This window comes from Pelobates fuscus, chromosome 5, assembly GCF_036172605.1.
Source record: "Pelobates fuscus isolate aPelFus1 chromosome 5, aPelFus1.pri, whole genome shotgun sequence".
NCBI lineage: Eukaryota > Metazoa > Chordata > Amphibia > Anura > Pelobatidae > Pelobates > Pelobates fuscus.
The window spans coordinates 95,480,995-95,502,223 of record NC_086321.1 but is presented as its reverse complement, the minus strand read 5'-3'; the positions used below and the strand labels follow the sequence as shown (position 1 = coordinate 95,502,223).

The 21,229-nt window shown below is 39.0% G+C and overlaps 1 protein-coding gene across 4 annotated transcripts in view; it reads right to left on the bottom strand.

Annotated features, from left to right (window-relative positions):
• Nucleotides 1-21,229, bottom strand: part of TRAPPC13 (trafficking protein particle complex subunit 13) — a 42,489-nt gene that overhangs the window by 4,408 nt on the left and 16,852 nt on the right. Inside the window, exons 5-12 of one of the 4 annotated variants that reach the window (XM_063454071.1) lie at nucleotides 19,017-19,144; nucleotides 18,486-18,558; nucleotides 13,307-13,351; nucleotides 11,958-11,975; nucleotides 5,265-5,398; nucleotides 4,402-4,600; nucleotides 3,942-4,042; nucleotides 2,875-3,025 (exon numbers count right to left, since the gene is read on the bottom strand). In XM_063454071.1, the coding sequence (XP_063310141.1) occupies nucleotides 2,875-3,025; nucleotides 3,942-4,042; nucleotides 4,402-4,600; nucleotides 5,265-5,398; nucleotides 11,958-11,975; nucleotides 13,307-13,351; nucleotides 18,486-18,558; nucleotides 19,017-19,144 (849 nt within the window). The remainder of the gene's footprint in view (nucleotides 1-2,874; nucleotides 3,026-3,941; nucleotides 4,043-4,401; nucleotides 4,601-5,264; nucleotides 5,399-11,957; nucleotides 11,976-13,306; nucleotides 13,352-18,485; nucleotides 18,559-19,016; nucleotides 19,145-21,229) is intronic. The other 3 variants (XM_063454072.1, XM_063454073.1, XM_063454074.1) reach the window with 3 other exon arrangements.

Below are 21,229 nucleotides of genomic sequence, written 5' to 3'. Positions count from 1 at the left end.
GCACACTCCAGTTTACTTGATAACTAAACTGGGATAGAGCCGCCGACGCCTTTGCGGCGAAAGCACGGTGGTAGTCGTAAAAAGCCGTACCACCGTACTTGTGCCCCAAATCCACCAGCTTGTGGAGGTAGAGATCCAATTCCTCCCTCCTATGGGGATGCACTGAGAATACTACATCCCTGTAGATCCCAAAAGCCAATACGAATTCAGGGATGGACAGCTTACGATTCAGTCTGGGATCCCTAGCTTTAAGTACCACCGATACGTCACCATAAGCATATGTCTTATTTTCCAGGACATCTTGGGAGGCAATGAGTAGTGATACCAAATTTACATCCTTCCCTTCCAAGATGTCCTTTTTTAAATTAGCAGGCACCAAGTGTGCCGGGTTAATAATATGAGGATCTCTAGAACCAGTTGGAATATTACCAGGAGAAGGGCCGGGGACAACCGCAGTGTCATTATTACCCAGAGCCGTTTGTGAATGTTGTCGGCTGTGTCCATTTTATCCAACCTCTCGGTAATACAACCCAAAGAGGTCATGACAGAGGACAATACCGCCTGCAGATCAGAAGACTGAACGCTACTAGACCCTTCATCAGCCCCTGTATTATCAGTTTGAGTGTTCAAAAGTCTATATAATTCGGCTTTCCTAGCCGTAGCTGGGAATGGAATATTCCTTTTCCTCAATTCGGCGGTGGTCCTAGGAACAGTCCAGGACCGGAGAGATGAAGGGCTCGCATTGTTGCCCCCCCCCGAGATGGAGTGACTGATCTAGCCGGTGTACTAGGGATAGACAGTTCTTCCCCGCCTTCTGGTAGTTGTGACAGGCTATAAAATAAATCATAAGTTTTACCTAGGGTAAAATTTCACTGGCTGACTTAACTAGTGCCAAGCGGCGAAGCAATTAAGACGATAGGTGACAGGTGAGGCCCTGCTAGTTGCCAAGCGGCTGTGAGAGGCACTACCTATGAATTGGCCCAAGTGGGGTACGAAGCCATTGACATTATGGCGGGGAGTTGGCCCCTCTGTGACAAGAAACAGCTAAAGACAGAATGGGAGTGACAGGTGAGGCCCTCTCTATGCAACCATGCGAGGCGGCTAACTATGATTTGGCCCGAGGGAATGTCGTACCTCCGATTTGAGGATGGGTGTTGGCCTCGCGGGACCACTAACGTAAGGCGTAGAAGGCCAGAAAAACATACCTAGAGGCCTCTATGCTTAAATGCCAGTATATAACTAGATTATGAATAGACGGGGATGGGAAATCGTGTGAAATAGCGAAAAAGGACGTACCTGCTGAGCCAAGTATTTAGCCAGATAAGGTAATACAGGTGATCTGTAGAACCTACGAGATTAATAGTGAGTTTTTAAATTGAATTTAATTTATTAATTATTTAAGGGTTATATCGATATGTACCTTTAAATTCCCTCCTGCAACCAAGATACCTACCAGGTAGATTATCCTAATGTGGAAACTGGAACCAAAGAACCAAAGGTTGCAAGGATGGCCTAACTTATAAATGTAGAAGTTATACGCAAGTACACAGGCCATGCAAGACCCTAAGTGGCCAGTTTAGAACACTATAAATGACATGTGTATCTGTACGTGTTTAGATATCTATGCGCTATAAACAAAAGTGCATTATATTGATTGCAGGTAGTTTTTAGAATTCGGGATGTATCATGCCAGACCTATATGTAATTAGTCTGAAATTCAGGTCCAGAGGCGAGTAGACAGTTCCTGAATTAAACACTCCAATACAATATTTAACCTAAATATGCTTTAAACTAGTACAATATGTAATAATTAGTCTGACCACCAGGGGCCGATATAACCAACCTACATACACCATTTAAGTTAATCGACAGTTTAATACACAAATATAGAGCGTTCAGTAATACATATGAACATTCCTTTAGCAAAGCTATGCGTGCGTATAACCGAACGATATGCTATTTAACTAAATCATACGAATGAGTTTAGTTTGTGAGTTCGAACAAGCGTACGTGCGATTGCTCCCGAAAGCCCGCCAAACTGATCAAATTGTAACGCAATGAATAAGCTAAGCGTTCTATAGGGCAAGCCCATGATGACGCGAAGCGACCGCGACTGCAGTACAACGGGCAGCCGTGACTTACGGTTTGTTTTGAAAATGGCACCAGTCAGAGGGCGTTTGTGAAGACAAGAAGATCCGCTGAGTCTCCGAGGAATCAGGAACCAACATGCGAGCTGATCAGGAGTAGTAGGACCAGGTAAGTGTATCCACGAGATTCAGAACAGCAAAATGGAGATTTGCACGGACCGGAAGTTTGGTTATGCAAATCTCTAGACCTGAGACGGTAGTGAGGGAAGGGCTGGAGCTCCTTAAGAAGGGGAACCAAGCCCCTCCCACAACTTCAGGCCCTGATATATATATATATATATAATTTTTTATTTTATTTTTCCCCAAATCGCTTTATTGGAATTAAAACTTGAGATCGACAGGAGAGTAGAAATGAAAAGTTCACTTTTCGTTTTGTTTCTGTCATACTCAATTTTTGTATTCTAATTGTGACTTTTGATACCTTATTATGACATAGTGGTAATTTCATATTGAAGTTGTGTCCTCTACTGTGACTTGTTTTCATAAGTTTCTATTGAATATGGATGTAGCCTGGTATTTAATATTTACGTGCAAACTGGATTAAATTAAGATATGTGGAAGGGATGTCAATGTTTGTAAAAGGTTGACTGATATGTGAGGGCTTTTTATCTCCATAACTATCTGCTTGCTGTGCATCATTAAAAACTGGAGCCATCTTGTGTTCATTTTATAAGCAAAACTGAAAGATAAACAATTTGCAGGCATGACAAAAATGTATGTAACTTACTTGCAGCCCCTGAACTGAAGAAAGTAGGGTAAGTGTAAGATGGAGGGATGAGCTTGGGTGCAGCTTTCCGAGCTGCCTTCCTGAAACTCCACACCAGTGAATAGCATTTGTATTGCACATCTCTAAAATCAAGTCCATGGTTCTTTCACTGCTAGATAGAAGAATAGACACCTATCACTACTGGGGTTGCAGTTGCTTATTTTAGAGGAATGCATCAGAAAGAAAGGCTACATACAAGCTGATGCACACAAGGGCACTGAAGGAAGGGTAGAGACGAGTCTCTCACTCAAACTGAAATTTTGGGGTTGAGAACAGAAAACAACTCCAACCAACCAGTCAGCAAAATCAATGAAAACCTGATAGGAGTTGTAATTATCCACCATTGGTAGACCATGTGAAAAGTGGTTACTTTTAAGCAAAGCTAGAGAAGGCAAAATGTAGAAACATTTACAAGCACAGTTAGATCCCCATTTCAGTGATGAAAGGAACAGTGATTCAAGCCCTCTACATTCTGTGTCCTGTAAAGGTTTCCAAGCTAAACTAGTTTTGTCTCCGTTACATTGACAAGGATAAGGGCCCACTTGAGTTCAATCTTGGACCTAACATTATACAACATTGGAAGCATGTTTCCAATCAATGCAAGTGTGGCTAATGGTCCATTATTTAGCTATCTCCTGTACTTTCCCAGAATTCATAAACATGTAGATAAGAACCAGTAGGTACTTCTGTACTGGAAACACCAAAATATGGAATGAAACTAACATAGCAATAAACACAGGTTTACGATCCGCAAACTAGAGGCCAGACCAGTACCTGCTATCACTTTTCTAGTCCCAATCCACAATATTGCATTTTATTAGAGTGATCATTACTAGCTTATGTCTCTGACATTGGAAATGCCTAGAGAACAGAGCATATGGGATCGGACCAGGATCTATGTGCTTCAGAGGAAGCTGCTTATGAGGAATGGATCAGCAATTCTGTGTAAAAAGGAAATTCACATCAAAATCATAATTGCTACACTGACTAATGAAATGGAAAAAGCTCGGACAAATGATTGAATTTACCTGCAGTTTGTGATTTTACACATTATTTCAAAAGGTTCCTCCAGATTGACCGTATCAGGAATAGTTTCTATAGAAAGCCTTACATCCCCATAGCCTGGAGCCTAGAAAACACATGGCAACAAATGACAATGAAACGCACGTTGAACTGGATTTGGAACAAATTTATATTTACACAGTTTATCAACATGTACATGACCAATTCAAAAAGGACCTCTGTTCAAGTATACATTACAATGCTCCTAGATATCAGATGTATGCTAAATACCAAGCATCTTTGAAATTAAATCTTTATTTGGGGTATTTTAGTCAGATTCTCCCATTTATCAAAATTTTTTTACTTTAATGCCAAGAGATGCATATATATATTATATCTTGACCACAACATTACCAAGCCCTTCTGGGTCTGCATTCATGTGGTGGCCTTGCTACAAAAGTTACATTTCTCCTAGTTTAAGTGTACCATTCTTTGAAGTTGACTAGTCTGAAGTCTTCCTTTTTCACCCAAGTTGGTTTTCCACACAATATCCAACTTTCCAATTACGGTAACACCTTTGATGATTCCGGCTTTCTCAGCAAATTCTGGTTTTGGTTTTAGGCAGTATAAATACTGTCTTGTGTCCAGAGGCTGCAAATAGGTTTTTGTTCCAAAAGTGGATGACCTAAAAGACGCACATTATGAGAGTCAACATGTTTAATAGTACTGAATATATCACATTTGTAAAAATAAAGAAAATCTGGTTCCCATGAGCTTCGGGATCCCCTTCTAATCTAACTCCTTTCATTTTAATAGCGGGCTTCGGGCCATGGGACTAGTGTGTGAGTTAAGCCTCCTTCTTATTTCTGTCTTTCTCCCGTATGAGCCATTATCGCACTATTGAATGCCTTTCATAGGTGTATATCTTCAAACTCAAAACAATTTTACTTGAGCAAATCAATGCATTTATTTACTTTAGTTTTGTTTAATTCTGCATTACTTCCTACAGAAGTTATAAAAATAATAGTGATATAATATGATTTACCTATTTAGGAACAACATACTCCCTATGCATTCCACCTTAATTGCTATGACTATCACTGTTCTAGAATACTATACCCAGGTTACTAAAGTCTCTAGGCTTTATTGGTTTGTTTACATCAAAGGAGCCACAAAGTAGCTCTCTAGTATTTTATTCTATTCTCCTTTTATTGTAAAGCGCTGCAGAATAAGCTGGCGCTATATAAATACCAATAATAATAATAATAATAGTAGATCGGATTGCTGGTTCTGGTATGTGTTCGGTAAATCACAGGCAAGGATTTACAATGAATATTAAATGTCCTTACCGATCACTATCCCTATACACGGTGTTAAGTTCAGACACATTGTACATCATGGATGGCTCCAAGGAAACCTTCTCCATAAACATTGGGGATGTTGTTATATTCTGGATCTGGGCTTCCAGAAAAACTTCATCTGTCTGCAGAAACAACAAAACAAGTTAATGACTGAAAGTGTGAAGTTAGGGCAGGTGGACACAATGCTTTACAATTAAGGATGATTAGTATCATGCCTGGAAATCAAAAGTCACCAGATTAATGGGCGGGTCCAATCTGCATCCCAAACTTAAGAATCAGGAGCAAAGTTAGTCAAATGGTATATATAAGCAAGCAATGGATGCGGGATAGGTATAACACTAGTGCATTTGATCATACCGCTCGTAGAATGCATATTTAACTGCCTGTGAAATGCACAATAAAACCAAATATTAGGTGTCTCTAGCCACTTTGCTGTACATGCATATTTAGATTGTTCGATTTTATTAAAAAGGAATTATTACTTTATTGCACTTAAACACAACAAACATTAAAGGAAAAACTCATCTTTAGCTTGGAATGGGTGATCACCAAGTGAATTGTATCGCTCAGTGACAGATTAGTTAGAAATAATATACCCCAGTTCCTCACACATGAATTCTTTATATATTGAAGCTCTTTAAGAACTGTAAGACACTCACAACTACAGTAACTAAGCCCTACAAACATGCATTTAATGGTTCGTCAAACATCAACAATTGCCTGAAGTATTTTCCAGTTACCTTCTACATATGCAGGATGAATAGGGGAAAAAATAAATAATCCCCCACCCCCAAAAAACAGTGAAGCAGCAGTGCTTAAAGGGACACTATAGGCAACCAGACCAATTAAGCTTATTGAAGTGGTCTGGATGCAGTGCCCCTATTGTTAAACAATGCAGGACCAGAAAAGTTGGAGGAGGCGCGACCCTCTGGCGAGGGTCATCTGCGCTGGGATAAGCAAGTAAAAGGGTTTTTAGCCCTTTATTTACATTGGTGGGAGGGGGATTAAGAGGGAGCTATCGTGCCAGGAATACATGCTTTGTATTCCTGACCCTTATAGTAACCCTTTAGTTAAGTTACATGTCCATGTGGTGGCCTTGCAAATCTGTTCTAGCATGGCATATTCCCATGAAGTTGCCTTATCTCTTGTAGAATGAGCTAATAGAACTTTTAGATATTATTTCATGGCTGGTTCCTAAAGAGCCCATGCCTGTATCATTGTGAAATTTTAGCTGCATCCAGGGGCAGGCTAACAATCTGAGGATTTCAGTTGTCCATTCCAAGTCGAAATCTGTGTATCCCTGGGTAGTAAGCCAAATGTTCTCATGGGTAATAAATGTAATTACTTATCTAACTAAAAACTTGCTTACAGGTTTAAACACCAAACCCTCAATTTCTCCCAAATTCATACAAATTGAAATGGAACTGCCAGCAGGAGAGCCTTATGCGGTCTAGAATCTTTTGAACAGTATTCCTTGTGATATCAGCAAATCTAAAACTTAGCAGTAGCAGTACCCAGAGCTGTGCTTGGGACAGAATGAATAGACCAGGAAACCAAGCCTTTCTTGGTTAAAAAGGGTACAGATTCAGGTGACAAGAGCACTCCCAGCCTGACTTTTCTCTTGGGAGCATGATAAAATGTATGACAGCTAGTAATTGCAGAAAGCCGACTAGGTCTGCAGAATTCCTGGTTTGTCTTTGACTGATATGATTAACTTTCAGAGCTGTGAATTTCTGGTAGCCATGAAGCTAATCTGTCGGCAATCTATTCAAAGTGTGATCAGCCAGACCACCTTGTTCAAAACCCAGTTTCCAAATTGAGACTTTTGATGGATCATTGTGTCTACACTGCATTGTCTCCCCTTTTTTATGTGTATTGCCATGTGGCTCAAAAGTCTGGCTACCCATTCCAATACTGGATATTTTAACCCCTTAAGGACACATGACATGTGTGACATGTCATGATTCCCTTTTATTCCAGAAGTTTGGTCCTTAAGGGGTTAAAGGCTTGACTGACTGTGTAAAGATACATTTTTAAACTTTCACTGCTGTATGAAGAGCTCATTATTTGCCACCATGCTTATTGAAACTGATATTATTCATTGGCAAGTTATCTTGGAGTGAAATTTCCCCACCTGGTAACTTCCACTGTTTCATGGCAGTGAAGCATACAGGTATCTAGGGAATCAATCTAAAAGCCCTATGTAGAATATTTTATTGACGGCTATTCTGATTACACAGACGCAAAACAGACAAGCAGTCAGTTCATTAACATCATCATCCACTTGGCTTCTTGTAATCATTTCAGTATGAACACGATCAGTTTTTTCCTAGTTGGTGAACTATAAAGATTGCTCTTGAAAGACAATCTTCCAAACACATGATCTATTCCAGCTTCTGAATTTTAACATGTGGCACAGCCACATTGGAGTTTATTTATTAATACTGACGTGCAATCAGATAAGGGATAATGGGACAGTAAATTGACTGGACTTGGATAGTTAAGTGGCAGACAATGGCTCCATCAGATACTATAGCCAATCCCCATGCTCCAGTTGTTAATCTGAGCCCATTTTATGATACATCTGCTGCTATCTGTAGATGTCCTCGCAGCTGGAGAAGAAAAAGGTGGGACCTTCACCAATAAGGAAAATAAATGTACCCAATTATGCTTGTGAAAAATCAAAATTATGATTAAACACTTCAGGGCAAAGTACATAAAAAAAATTTTACTAACTCTCTCTCCTCCAACCTACAACAGCCAGCCAATTAAAGGGACACCCCTAAAGCACTTTTGCTTGCTGAAAAGCTTTATGTCTGAAGGCAGTGTCCTCTTTTTAATTTTGGAAACAGTGCCGATATTAATAGAAATTTACACTTTTAAAAATTATACTGGTTACACCCCCTGGCTTTTCAAGCAGACAACAGGTCTTCTTACTTCCTGGGTTGGTTAGCTTATTTGCAATAAACTCAAGGCAGCAAAGACTTCCCATTGAGCTGCATTGGTAAGTCTGTGATTGGACATCCAGAGAAGGTCTGGGCGGTGTTAGAAGAGGAGGCAACAGACAATAGAAGTGCAGTTTTTGCAAGATGGTTTTACATGCAACTCCAATGGGGGAAAAAATGCTTAATTAAACACATGCATGTTTTCATTTGGTGGTATATCTGTCATACAGTGATTTCTATTCATTTTGTATTTGGGATCTGAAATAATAGGGGTTTTTTTTTTAAGTATATATATTGCTATATATATATATATATATATATATATATATATATATATATATATATATATATATATAGTATATATAAGTTTTTGAACAAAAATATGGGTTTTGTAGTTTGGGATCAGCACCCAAACATGTTGGATTGGAAATAAAATAACCATTGACAGCATAAAATGAATACTAGCCCCTTTAAGGACATTTACCAGGAATAATGGCTTTTAATCTGTATCAGTTTTAGGGAACTAAAGGTGATTAATTTAAGTGTAAAACTCAAATTTACTCATCATCATATGCTATTTACTGGTCATGTTATATATCAGGCTCAGAATGTAGCCACCTTTGGTGCCAGCTTCAGTCATGTCTCTAGCAAATGAAATGCATAATCAGTTGGATTCTTATAAAAGTTATTTTATAAACTTGGCAGATTTCGTGTTGCAGCCAAAAAAAAACTCCCTAGCTGCTTTATAAGTGTCCTGTTGCAATGTGATTTGAGGCATTTACTTGGATCTGGTCGACACAATAGAGAAGATTTCCTCCGCAATTTTTTCTGGCATAAATTACCAGCTTGCTCTTTTTCAATACAGATTTATTTGTATAACACGTATTAATGTATTTTGGAGTTTATTTTTTTTTATTTTTTTTTGCAAGGGTATAAGACAAAACTCTATTACCCTGTGTTCTCATTCCACTTTTATGTAGGCGTAGAGTTAGAATATTTTTCTGAACACTTTCATTAGTCTCCCCAATCTTCTGTATTGTTCAGTAGTCATCCCATTGATGCCAGTCACACTATCCATAAATACCAGTGTGCCAGTTCCAGTGGCAGCTATACTTGCCCAAGCCATAGAACTAGGGTGGCAGACTTTTGGTGATATGCATTTTCTCTCTTATACTCCTCATGCTTTGTTGCAGAACTCTTCAAGCTTTGCTCAAAAAACAAAAACAGAACTGTATCTTTGCTCTGCCAACGCTCTCAGGGTTATTCACTCTAGTGACAAATGTGTTTTTCAAAGTGAATTTTAAACTTAAGGCCAAAATAGCTGAACTAGAACAATTCTCCAAGTCAGCCTGCTGCTTCCAGTTTGGCTATTTTGGCTTTACATTTTAAACTGACTTTTCCCAACAAATCTCCTGTTAAAGAGACTCTCCAGTGCCAGGAAAACAAATCAGTTTTCCTGGCACTACAGGACGCTGCAGTGCCCCCTCCCTCCCACTCCCTCATCCCATGTTGCTGAAGGGGTTAAACCCCCTTCAGTGACTTACGTGAATCCAGCGCCGATGTCCCTTTGTGCTGGTTCAGGCTCCTCCCCTGCTGACTGGCATGCGCGGCAACGGCATGCGCTGAAGGCCCTTATGCAGCGTGTGAGGACGTCCAGCGTCGTTTAAAACACTTTTCGTGTTTTATGAACACGGATTTCACCTCTCGTAGACAGCCACTAGAGGAGGACTTAACCCTGCAAGGTAATTATTGCAGTTTATAGCAGTTTACTTGCAGGATTAAGGGTGATGGGAGTTGGCATCCAGACCACTTCAATGGGCAGAAGTGGCCTGGTGCCTGGAGTGTCCCTTTAATGAATTACCCAGTCTGAGGTTATACTGCTGTAGTGCTCTCTCACTTTCTTGACACTTCCACGCCTATATCCTGAAAAGAGTCCTGTTTGACATTAGAGAAGGGTGTGTGTTCACATTTACAAGCATCCTTCTTTGTCTGCTATAGACATATACAGTGGATTATTAGATCATATTCAATTGCTAAGCTCAGTGTATTTTTAGAGAACAGGTTTTAGCTGTGTCCCTGTTGGATTTATTCTGCTTTTAGTTTTTAACCTCGTGACCGGCTTTATTAGCAGTGATACAGATTTGCTTCTCACGTTGAGAGATATATAGCATCAGATTCCCAATGTAAATCTCATGCCTATAAGATAGATGCTAATTTTGTTAGCTGTAATGCAGCAACCAATGATGCAGCAACCAATGATGCAATAACACACATGACAAATTAAAAGCCAATCAGCCAGTTAAAAAATTAGCTTAACGTTTACTGATAAAAAAAAAAATACTCAAATAAAATTGGACATTCTATCCTCTTAACTGATATCAAATGCTAAGAGTTCCACTCTAAATACGTATGGACCTCCATTTTAGGTTTATTTAGGGCAACATGTGCTGCTATTGTTAAAGTCCCACAAAGCTTGACTTCTTTTCTATGCACCTTGGCATAATGCTATTGTAAGAGGCAGCATGTGCTAGTGATCATTCTGGATTTTATAGATACTCTCGAACTGCAAGGGCTGAAGTCTGTTTCCTTAGGCAGGAAACAGTCAGTCACACAAGGAGTTCAATAAGTAAGGTTGCACATTTTATGCCACCAATTAACTTTTGTTTGGATGGATCAATTTTCACGAAAACATTAATCCAATGCGCCTCCTATCCCACAATCCATTGCTTTAAGTACAGTTTCACCAAATTCTGCATACAGGTAAAATATCAATGAAGCAAATCTCAGCAAAAAAAGCCAGAGGTTTAGTGGAGCTTGAGAAAGTGAAGTTAAAAATAAGCAGTAAAAAAAAAAAAAAAAAAAAAAAAAATAGCCAAGCAAGATCAGCAATAAAATATCTGAGATGTGACCTGCTCCTGAAAATATATGTCACAAATTGAGATGCATTTGGAACTGCAAGTACAACACAGGCTCCTTCTAGATTAAATATCCACAAATGTGTTGGCAGAGCTTAATGGAAAAAGAAATCTATCTATATGGTATATCTAATCCTAAATTGTATGAATGTATTGCCTGTAATCCCTCGATTACACAATTAGTCATTATACAGGGCTCTCGATAATGGGGATAGAAAATACCATTTTCAGTAGAGTGTTCCTTTAATATAAAACGGACTGTTAGGCAGAATTGTGTGTGAAGTTATGAGATGCAGAGAAATCTGCAGCATATTATTTGCCTCCTACTGAAGTACCAAGAACAAAAACAGAAAAATCAAATATAGATTTAACTTTGTCTTCATAAACACAATTATGAATGCACCAACCAAAAAAAAATTAAAAAACTAAATAAATATAGGACTACCGTTCCAATAATGGAGAACTTTTGCTTATACTTTTGACAGTGCAATTTCTGATCTTTCTAAGAGGGGCAAATAAAATATCAGCAAAAATGTTTATTACTACACTTATTTCGAACTACATGCCATCCAATTTTTCATAATGTAGTTTCATTTTCGTATTTTCTGCCCTACTGTACAATATAACATTTATGTTATTGTGATGTTTATTGGTGTGATTATTTTAAAATTTCACTTATATTGAGGAAAAAAAAATATTTTTTTGGTGATCTTGCTTCTCTATTAAGCTTCCATTTTCAAATGAGATTAATTTATTAAACAGGCACGAAGACAATTAAACATAAAAAGTGCATTGTTTTAGAATTAAATAATAAAAATTACCACAGAACTGAGGTCACTCTAATGGGGGGGAAAAAAATAAAGAAAATTAGAGAAATAAGGGTTAAAAGTGAAGGAGAAAAAAATAAAATAAAATAATGAACCCCAAAAGGGATTACAAAACTAGAAACGTATCACACATATTACTTTAGAACCACGTCATTAGTAAAGGTACAGCAATAACTAAATAAAATTACACTTAACAAGACAAGACACACTGTGAGCAATAATGGTTAGACAAAGTATATTTTCCCATAATGCATTGAGTCCAGATTTGCCTGGACCCGTACCACCATAGCAACCAATTAGTATCAGCTCTCCTTGATAACCACAGAGTTCTGCCTTGTTACATAGACCCACGTTGGAGATTACCCAGCTTGCAATGAGAAAGGCATGCACTTTCTTATCATTGACATTCTATGCCAGGTTTACATAAGGAAGATGGTGATCGTTACAGTCAGATGGGTGTATAGGATTTAGTTTTAAACGGGTAACAGAGTGAGAACTCATTTTAATCCCACGTCATATTTGGAATCTTCCATGTTTACAAGTAGAAAAGTTTTAAATGTGAAGCGTGTATACATTGAAACACAACAAAAATACTGCCTGTGGGTTGTCCTGCAGAGGATGATGGCACATCCAAGTGGAATACAGCGTTATGGGAACTGCCACACAGCTATGAAAGCTACTCGAGTTTAAGGCTGAGAAATCCAACTGACAGCTCACTTTCCAATGATGTCGCAGAAATAAACCTCCTTATACCTTTTTCCCTGTCCATATTTGAATGAACTGATAGAAAGTGGAGTATTTATAAATGAGAAATTCTGGGGCAAAGTTCGAAATGTGGAACAAACAGCAGGAACACTCCACTGATTTCCATGGCGATAGACTCAGTTTATGAACTTTATCACTTACTAACTATCCAGCAATAATGCTGCTATGTGTAACAATTACGCTCATAGAAAAAAATCGATCTCAATGTACACGTGTTGTGGGTATTTACTAAAATGCACTTCCCCTTATTCACTATACAAAGAATTACAAAATTTATTTCAAAATAGCCAACATGAAGAATTCTCCAATTGAGCTTTTTTTTCCCCCCAGCTTTTTTTGCCGCAAAAGTGTAATTCCTATAATAATTCTCTACAATACTTAGGTTAGTGAATAACCATGCATATATTATTTTAATATATAATTAAACATAAAACATCCAATAAATGACAAACTTCTTGTAGTAATATTTATCCCCTTGTATACACACAGATGCTTATTTTCTAAAACCCAGGGGATCTTCATCAGCAAAGAGACAGTGATTAAGTATATGAATCTTGTCATTAGCTTTAAACACTCACCTCTGCATTGTAGAATTTGGTCTTTACATCAAGTGGTTTAAGTACCTGCGTGAACACAGAAGGCAGGTTAAAGAGGGATCGGTCGGCACTCTCCTCCATTCAATAAAAAGGAACAATCTAATCCCTTTGAGTATCAAAAGTAGCACTGTGTCACCGACAGACTTGCAGAAGAGGCTCTGCTCCTTTTGTTAAGTGCCCCCTCACTGTGTACATTCCAGGATCAAGAGAAAGACAAAATCTTTTACTTACTATAAATTTATTTTTCCCTTAGATTAGAGGCAGTGCAACACAAGGAATATCATCTTCGCTTGCAGAATAGACAGGCCTGTATGAAAAAAAACTTTAAAAGATTACGCCCCCCACTTATCCTATACCTATTCGCCATGAAATACCCCCAAATGCCCCAGAACGTACGCAAGCCAAATTGATGCAAAAATATAATTTATTAAATATGGGAGGGAAATAGAAGTGCACTGCCTCTAATCTTAAGAAAGTGAAGAAAAAAAAATATGGTAAGTAAAAATCTTGTCTTTGTCCCTCAGATTCGAGGCAGTGAAAACACTAGGGATTAACAAGCAAGCAGTTGTGAAACTTTGCTTTTGGGCAACCTTGTGCCCAAAAAACATGTCCTCAGAATCAGATGACTGTATATCTAACCTGTTATGTTTAGGAAATGTGTGGATAAAAGACCATGTGGCTGATACTCTCATGGAATGAGCTTTAATATAAAGTAGAGGTGATAAGCCGGATGATTTGTGAGCCAAACATATAGATATTTTGCCCATCTGGCCAATGATCTTTTGGAGGCCATCAAGCCTTTCTTGTGAACAAATAAAATGTTCTGAATTTTCAAGATCTTTGATAATGCTTTCCTATGGTGAAATCTTAATGCGAGCGTGGCCATTGGGGGAAGAGCTGAGCCAGCACTGAGGGACATCGACGCTGGACCAAGGTAAGTGACAGTAGGTTTAACCCTTTCTGCACCTTTCTTTCAGCCACTAGAGGTCACTTCCTGATTTCTAGCAAGGATTTTCCTTGCTAGAGTGTCGCTGGACGTCCTCATGCTGTGTGAGGACCTCCAGCGTCGCTCATTTCCCCATAGGAAAGCATTGAAAATCTTTTTCAATGCTTTCCTATGGGGAGCGCTAATGCGCATGTGCGGCATTGCCGCGCATGCGCATTAGGTCTCCTCGGCCCACCAGAATCAGAGGGAGGAGCGGCGCGGAGGAGGAGACAGCAGCATCGCCGCTGCCTCAGGTAAGTTACTGAAGGTTTTCACCCCTTCAGTAACCGGGGATTGGTGGGTGGGAGGGAGAGGGACCCTCCAGTGCCAGGAAAACGGATTGTTTTCCTGGCACTGGAGTTTCCCTTTAATCATTTTAGGCCAAATTAGTATAAGTTTATCTAATAACGATTGCACTCTGTTCCATGTTTCCAGAATGTTACTCTGTAATGGCCTCATTTTTGACTTCGCCCAGTTGACCGATAGAATAGCTGCTGTAAAAAGACCCAGGAACTCATTGCCTCGCTTATAGTACAGATTGTCTTTTTCCTTAGAGCGAATAATACCATCTTTAATCTTCTTTCTGTGGGAAGAAAAATCTTCATGAAAGAGAAATCTATGGTCAGACCTTGAAATGGAATTCTTCTTGTGAAAACGAATTCTGTTTTTGATGTTTTAGAATCCAGCCCTGTTTTTCTAGGCACTTTGGTGCTGTTTGGATATCTTTAAGTTTTGTTGCCAAGTCTGCTTTCAATAGCCAATCGTTGTTCCAACGATCCTTCTTTTTCTCGTAAGGAAGTGCTTTTTTCCCTTCCACCATGTGTTTTAGAAGATCATCAAGTTTGTAACCAGTCTCCCCTATTCAAATGGCACATCACATAAGAAGTGTTTGAATGCAAAGCTCACAGACTATTCTCTGAGCCACACTGTCCTTCTTGCTACTGTAGACTGCCCTTCTTGCTACTGTAAGTCCTATGGCTTAGGCCCACAAAGAGCTTCTGAAGTAGTCTGCCAAAAAAAAAAAATCAGAAGCCATTCTGATATTTGGCAAACTTTGACTGGATGGCAATGGTTGGAAATGTTTTTTCTTAAAGTACTTTTCGCTTTCTTGTCCATGTCATTCTGCAACCTGCTTTAGTCCAATTTCTTGTGGTCTTCTTCATTAATAGACAATACAGTTTTAACATGTTTGGTAATAAAAGCCTTCTTGGGAGTATATCTCCACTCTCTAAGCATGAGATCTTTAAGCTTAGGTTGGAACAAGAAGAACTTCATTTTCTTATGTTTGCTAAGGTCTTGATTATCTTCCATACACCATGAAACTTAATGAGCTCATATAAAAATGAATTGGGAAATGCAAAATCCTCATCAGAAGTAGCATCAGAATCTTCAGAAGAAGAACTACATGAGGTATTGGAACTTTAGTCTAAAGACTCTTTTGGTTTACGTTACGTATTTATCCCAACAGTGGTCATTATGAAAAGCAATGTATTGCACAACCAGGGCACCCTAGAGTCTGGGATATAGCTGACTTAGAACCAGATAATGTCATTACATACCAGACACCAGGGCACCTAACAATAATAATCACACAAATACTTGTTCACATAACAGTTACCCCCAAACCTTTTACATCCATTAATATCTCTGATCAAGGTGTTCAACCAGTGTAAAAAGCGCTCAGAACGGAGTGGTCTAGCCAGAGTAATCACAGGTTAAATTTTAACCAAGCCGCAGCTATCCTCAGATATGACTTAGAGTTGCAGCTGATTTGTGGCTATATGCCAGTCTCTGCTAATTGATTCCCGGAGACTTGGTGTACCCGAACGCATCATTATCTCCTTGATCGCCCGTCCAAATAGTGCCCTGTTGGGTGGTCCTGGGGCTGAGAGCGGTCTTAACATTTGACCAGACTGTGGCACTCCCGTGATCAGAGTCACAGTTCCATGAGGTTCCTGGTTAGCTCCCAGTTGGGCTCGCTGTACCTGAGAGAGCCATTTGTGAGTCCCTGAGAGTCTTGGGGTGGTTGTTTGGGTTCTCTAGTTGGGAGGCACAGCAAGTAAGGGATATTTTATTGTGGAAAATAGATCTGTTGTGGAGTAGGTGGCTAGAGTGCGGTGCCAGTTGTTAAAAGTGACCAAGCAATCCGTCACAAAAAATAAAAGCAAAAAGTCCTACCTTGTTAGGTTACCAGATGTGCTGAAGGGCTGGTGAGAGCACACCTACAATAGAGTTGAAAAGCACCTAGCTGCCAGGTAGTTGTGACTTGACATACAAAGTCTCCAAGGGCTTCCTGTTTGAATTTGGTGCCATAGCGCTGTGATCGCATTGCACATAGTGCGCCGCAATCTCTTGGTGGAGTGCTTCGTAACCAGTACATGCATTCCACCTGAATAGCCTCCCAGCCCTGAGCTTCCACTCAAAAAGGAAAGACTTTGTATGTCAAGTCACATATTGTAGGTGTGCTCTCTGATCCGGCAGAGCCCTCTCCGCCTCTCCACACCTGGAAAATAAAAGTTAGTCTGCCCTCCTTACCCTGCCAAAGGCATTTGGGGGTATTTTATGGGAGATATGGAAAATGTGGAGGGGTTTAATCTTTTTACGTTTTTTTCATATAGTTCTGCCTATTTTGCTGCAAGAGAATTTGATATCCCTAGTGTTGCACTGCCTCTAATCTGGGGGTGATATCCATCATCCTGTGAATTGCATTAATTACGTAATTATGGATAACATGGCAAGTGCTGCAACGTACAGCTAAGAAAACAAAAACTATTTAAGTTAGGAAAAAATATATTTTTTTCATAAAATGAATGCACATAGGTAGCATTTAAGGCAACAACTGGGATGCGGTGTGAAGAATCACCATGGAAACCAATATAACATTACAGCCAAATGGCACTTTGCCCTGGAAAGTATGCTCTACTATTTCATATAAAAATATTGAATAATGCTTGTATATGCTTTTTATCAGTATGATTTAACCTGTACAAAGAAACTACCATGAACCTACAAATTACACAAGCTGTCCTTTCCATAACCTTAAACCTCCACACAATATAAAATAAAGGCATTTTCTCATCACATATCTATATTTTCTTTATATCACAGCTGGTAGTTGATCCTATGGTAATTTAGTGTAATGAACTTGCCACTGTACTCGGCAATGGCAAGTTCATTACACTAAGAGCAATCTAAGCGTCATAATCCCCAGGAGCCCGTCTCCCAGCCCCTTGCTTGATATATTGCTAATGTCAACGCTAGTCTTCTGTACTAGTAATGTCAGATTTTTTTTCCTAATTTGGAGGGCACTGATTTGCGGAGCTTGGCAGCAGGCTGTAGTAGTTATGTTGGTTAAAGTGCCCTGTTAAAATAGGAGCATAATGCTATATCATGATGACAGCACCACCTTTAATATTGTAGTAAACATACTACAATAAAATTGCATTGCTACCAATTACATTTTAGAATACACAAGAGCAGATATGATGCAAATCTCTCTATAGAACTGCAAGAAAGGGACACTCTGGGCACCAATACAACATGAATGCATTTGATTGGTTCGGCCTTATTCATATGGTGTATTTTTTTTCCCCATTCTCAAATCTTTATTGTTTTTGCAAAAATAAAAAAAATAGATTTTTTTTGCAGAATTCTGCACCATAAGCGTGCCTCATTAGCCACACCCTTCATGCCAGAAAGACTCCCTTGTCAAAACTGAGGATTTGAGCATGCAAAAAATACAGCATATTAATGAGGCCCGAACCCATCAAATTCATTCATGTACTATTGATGCCTGGAGTACCCTTTAAACCCCCTTAAGGACACATGACAGAAGTTATTCCAGAAGTTTGGTCCTTAAGGGGTTTAATTATTTGTCTGTTATGATCCCATAGCTCCTCCTTTTGCCCTTTGTCTAGTCTCCAGATCGACAATTTTAGTTTTCAGGGGCTTTGCTAGAATCCAAGCATGCAGAGCTAATTTTTGGTTTGCTTGTTAAGTTTGATGCCTGCCTAAAAATAAACAATTCATGCAAAAAAAAGGCATTGCACATGCTTAATACAATTCATGTATTTGTTTGCGTATATTTCAAAGGGTGGGAGTGTGAGGGGAAACAAATTCCAATTTTTTTGTTTGTCATAATATCTTAAAAGTAATTCTATTTTGCTTAAAGTTTACCTGGAACTTGAAGAATTTCCTGAAGTACATTTTCTCTCCAGCTTGGGTGGTATAACTTACAGCACATACTAAACTGGAAAAAAAGAGAAGCAAAAAGGTCTCCTTTGGGTTTCAGAGAGAGTGTGACAGGTTACTGGGAATTCTGAGGACTGGTTCAAGACTCATCTTATGGAGAATTTAGAAAGCTGTGATGAATTCACTTGCTTGCTACTTTAGTTAATAAATGGGTTCTATGCAAAAGCACTACAGCTAGCTTAGCATCTTGCAAAACCTGATTCACTACATGCGTTGAACATACACCAACACACAGAGCTCCAATACAAAATGCCATCCTACAGGAGGTTCCTACTTTCTGCATGTGCTGTAGTTGAGGTCATGGTATTTCTGATTTGCGTGTCTTCTGTTTTGCAGGAAGAATATAAAAACAGGGATGACCTGGCAGCTAAGTCAGCGTGTTAGTGTCATTGTTGAAGTGCTCACAGTGTAAGAAATAAATCTTGCCAAGTGAAAATTAAACCGTGTTTTACTTACATGTGTGTTCCGATTTCTTTCACTTCATGATGAATTACATCATCAATACAGCTGTCTGGTTTCAGCTCAGCCACTACAGCAGTGGATGCAGAGAGGTTTAACCGCTGGGAACTCGTCTGGAGATCAGCCTTGAATACAGAGAGATTTTAGAGCAATATTATTTGGGTTAGTAACTAAAACTGAACTTATGTACAATCACTATTGGCCTTGGTAACAATCAACTTTGAGGTTAAGGTTTAGGCAACTTAATATAAAGACAACATATAATTTATACATATTGTGGTGTAGATGTATACACTATGTTCAATTTTAGGCACAAAATTAAATGTATAGCTGTCACCGTGTATATTGCACTTCTCTGAATTTTCATACTTATATGCCATTTATTGCCACAATGGTATTTTTCTCCTTTGCATTCAGCTTAAGTATCTCAGTGACAAACTCAATTTAAGGAAAGGGATATAAAGAAGAAAATAGAAAAGAAAAGAAAAATAAATCATGTGGGAAAATAAAATTGTAACATATGTTCAGAGCACTAAATTGATTTTCATAAGGAGTAAGACTCATCTTGAGAGAGATATTTTATATACGTGTGTGATGTTATAATAGTGATATTTTGTAATTGTCAGCTTGATTTATTTTTGTATTTGACATGTTTATTGATTTTCAAACATGAAATAGTACATAGGTTGAGAAAGTAAAGAGGGATAGACAACACAAATAAACAAAGTCAAAACAAAGAAGTGTAAAGCACATGACCTGACCATCAGTTACACAAGGAACTTTAAATCTACTATTAGACAAACCCAACATTATGACTCAATAACACTAATGTGAATATTTAAAAAAAAAAAAAAATGATCTTGTAAAAAAAAAGCCTCACAGTATTCCAAGTTGGAATTCCAAATTGAAATTGTGTGTTGGGGAGGGCATTTAGTCTCCCACAACTGTTTCTTGGAGTCTCAGTCCCTCAGAATTTAACTATAAATAGGACAATTACAAATAAATAAACTTACGGGAACAATAGGTTGAAGAGGACCCTGCTCAATCGAGCTTACATTCTATAGGAGGTGGGATGTAAAACACATTAGGACAGGAATTTGCAGTCAAATAAGGTGGGCTACCCTTTAAGAGAGGGCAGGAGACAGGTATGTGAGGTAGGGGTTAGTCTTGGAGGCCATAAGCTTTCCTAAAGAGATGGGTTTTAAGGCACTTCTTAAAAGATGCAAGACTAGGGGAGAGTCTGATGGCGGTAGGCAGGCTATTCCATAGGAAGGGAGCCGCCCGCGAGAAGTCCTGCAAGCGTGAGGAGGCCGTACGGGTGCGGACAACGGACAGGAGGTTGTCACGGGCAGAGCGGAGAGACCGAGAAGGGACATACCTATGGATCTGTGAGGAAATATAAGAGGGGCTAGAGTTGTTCAGTGCTTTATAGGTGTGAGTTAGTACCTTGAATTGACTCCTATAGCATACAGGAAGCCAATGTAAGGACTGGCAGAGGGGTGAGGTGTGATAGAAACGACTAGAGAGGAAAATCAGTCTAGCAGCAGCGTTCATTACGGAATGTAGGGGTGCAGTACGGCTTTTGGGAAGACCAATCAGGAGAGGGTTACATTAATCCATGCAGGAAATTACTAGTCAGCAGTCAAGGTCATTGCAGAGATGAGAACATGACCGTCTATAGTTTTACAGTCCCTGTCTGCAGTAGGTTAATCCCTGTAAGTGATAAGATCAATTTATGCACTTCTCACATGCCCACCAAAAATGAAGCCGGGATCCTGCTCAAGAGAACATCTATGCAAATGACAGGTAATGTGTAGTCCAAATGAGATTATCAAGGATCATGTACCAATTGTAAATCATTTTCCTATGTTGTTCTATGCCGGAGATCCTTCAGTGTACAGAAAATATATACTTCCATTAAGCTGAGGAAATAGAAACATTCAGAACTTTGGTCCACAAGGAGGGAAAGGAATAGGATTCAACTGATGGATACATTTGACATAACTTATAACTGAGAGACAAAATCCCTGACCTTGGTAACTTCCCTAAATACAGCAATGGAAACCCTGTAGGACAGGCAACCTTTTTCCAAATGGGACACTTTAAAATAAAAAGGTAAAATTCACTTTGAAATCCTACTTGTAAAATCTTGAGGATTATTTATTTGGTGAATTTAAACTATTATGCCAAAGCAGCTGAAGATGAAAAGA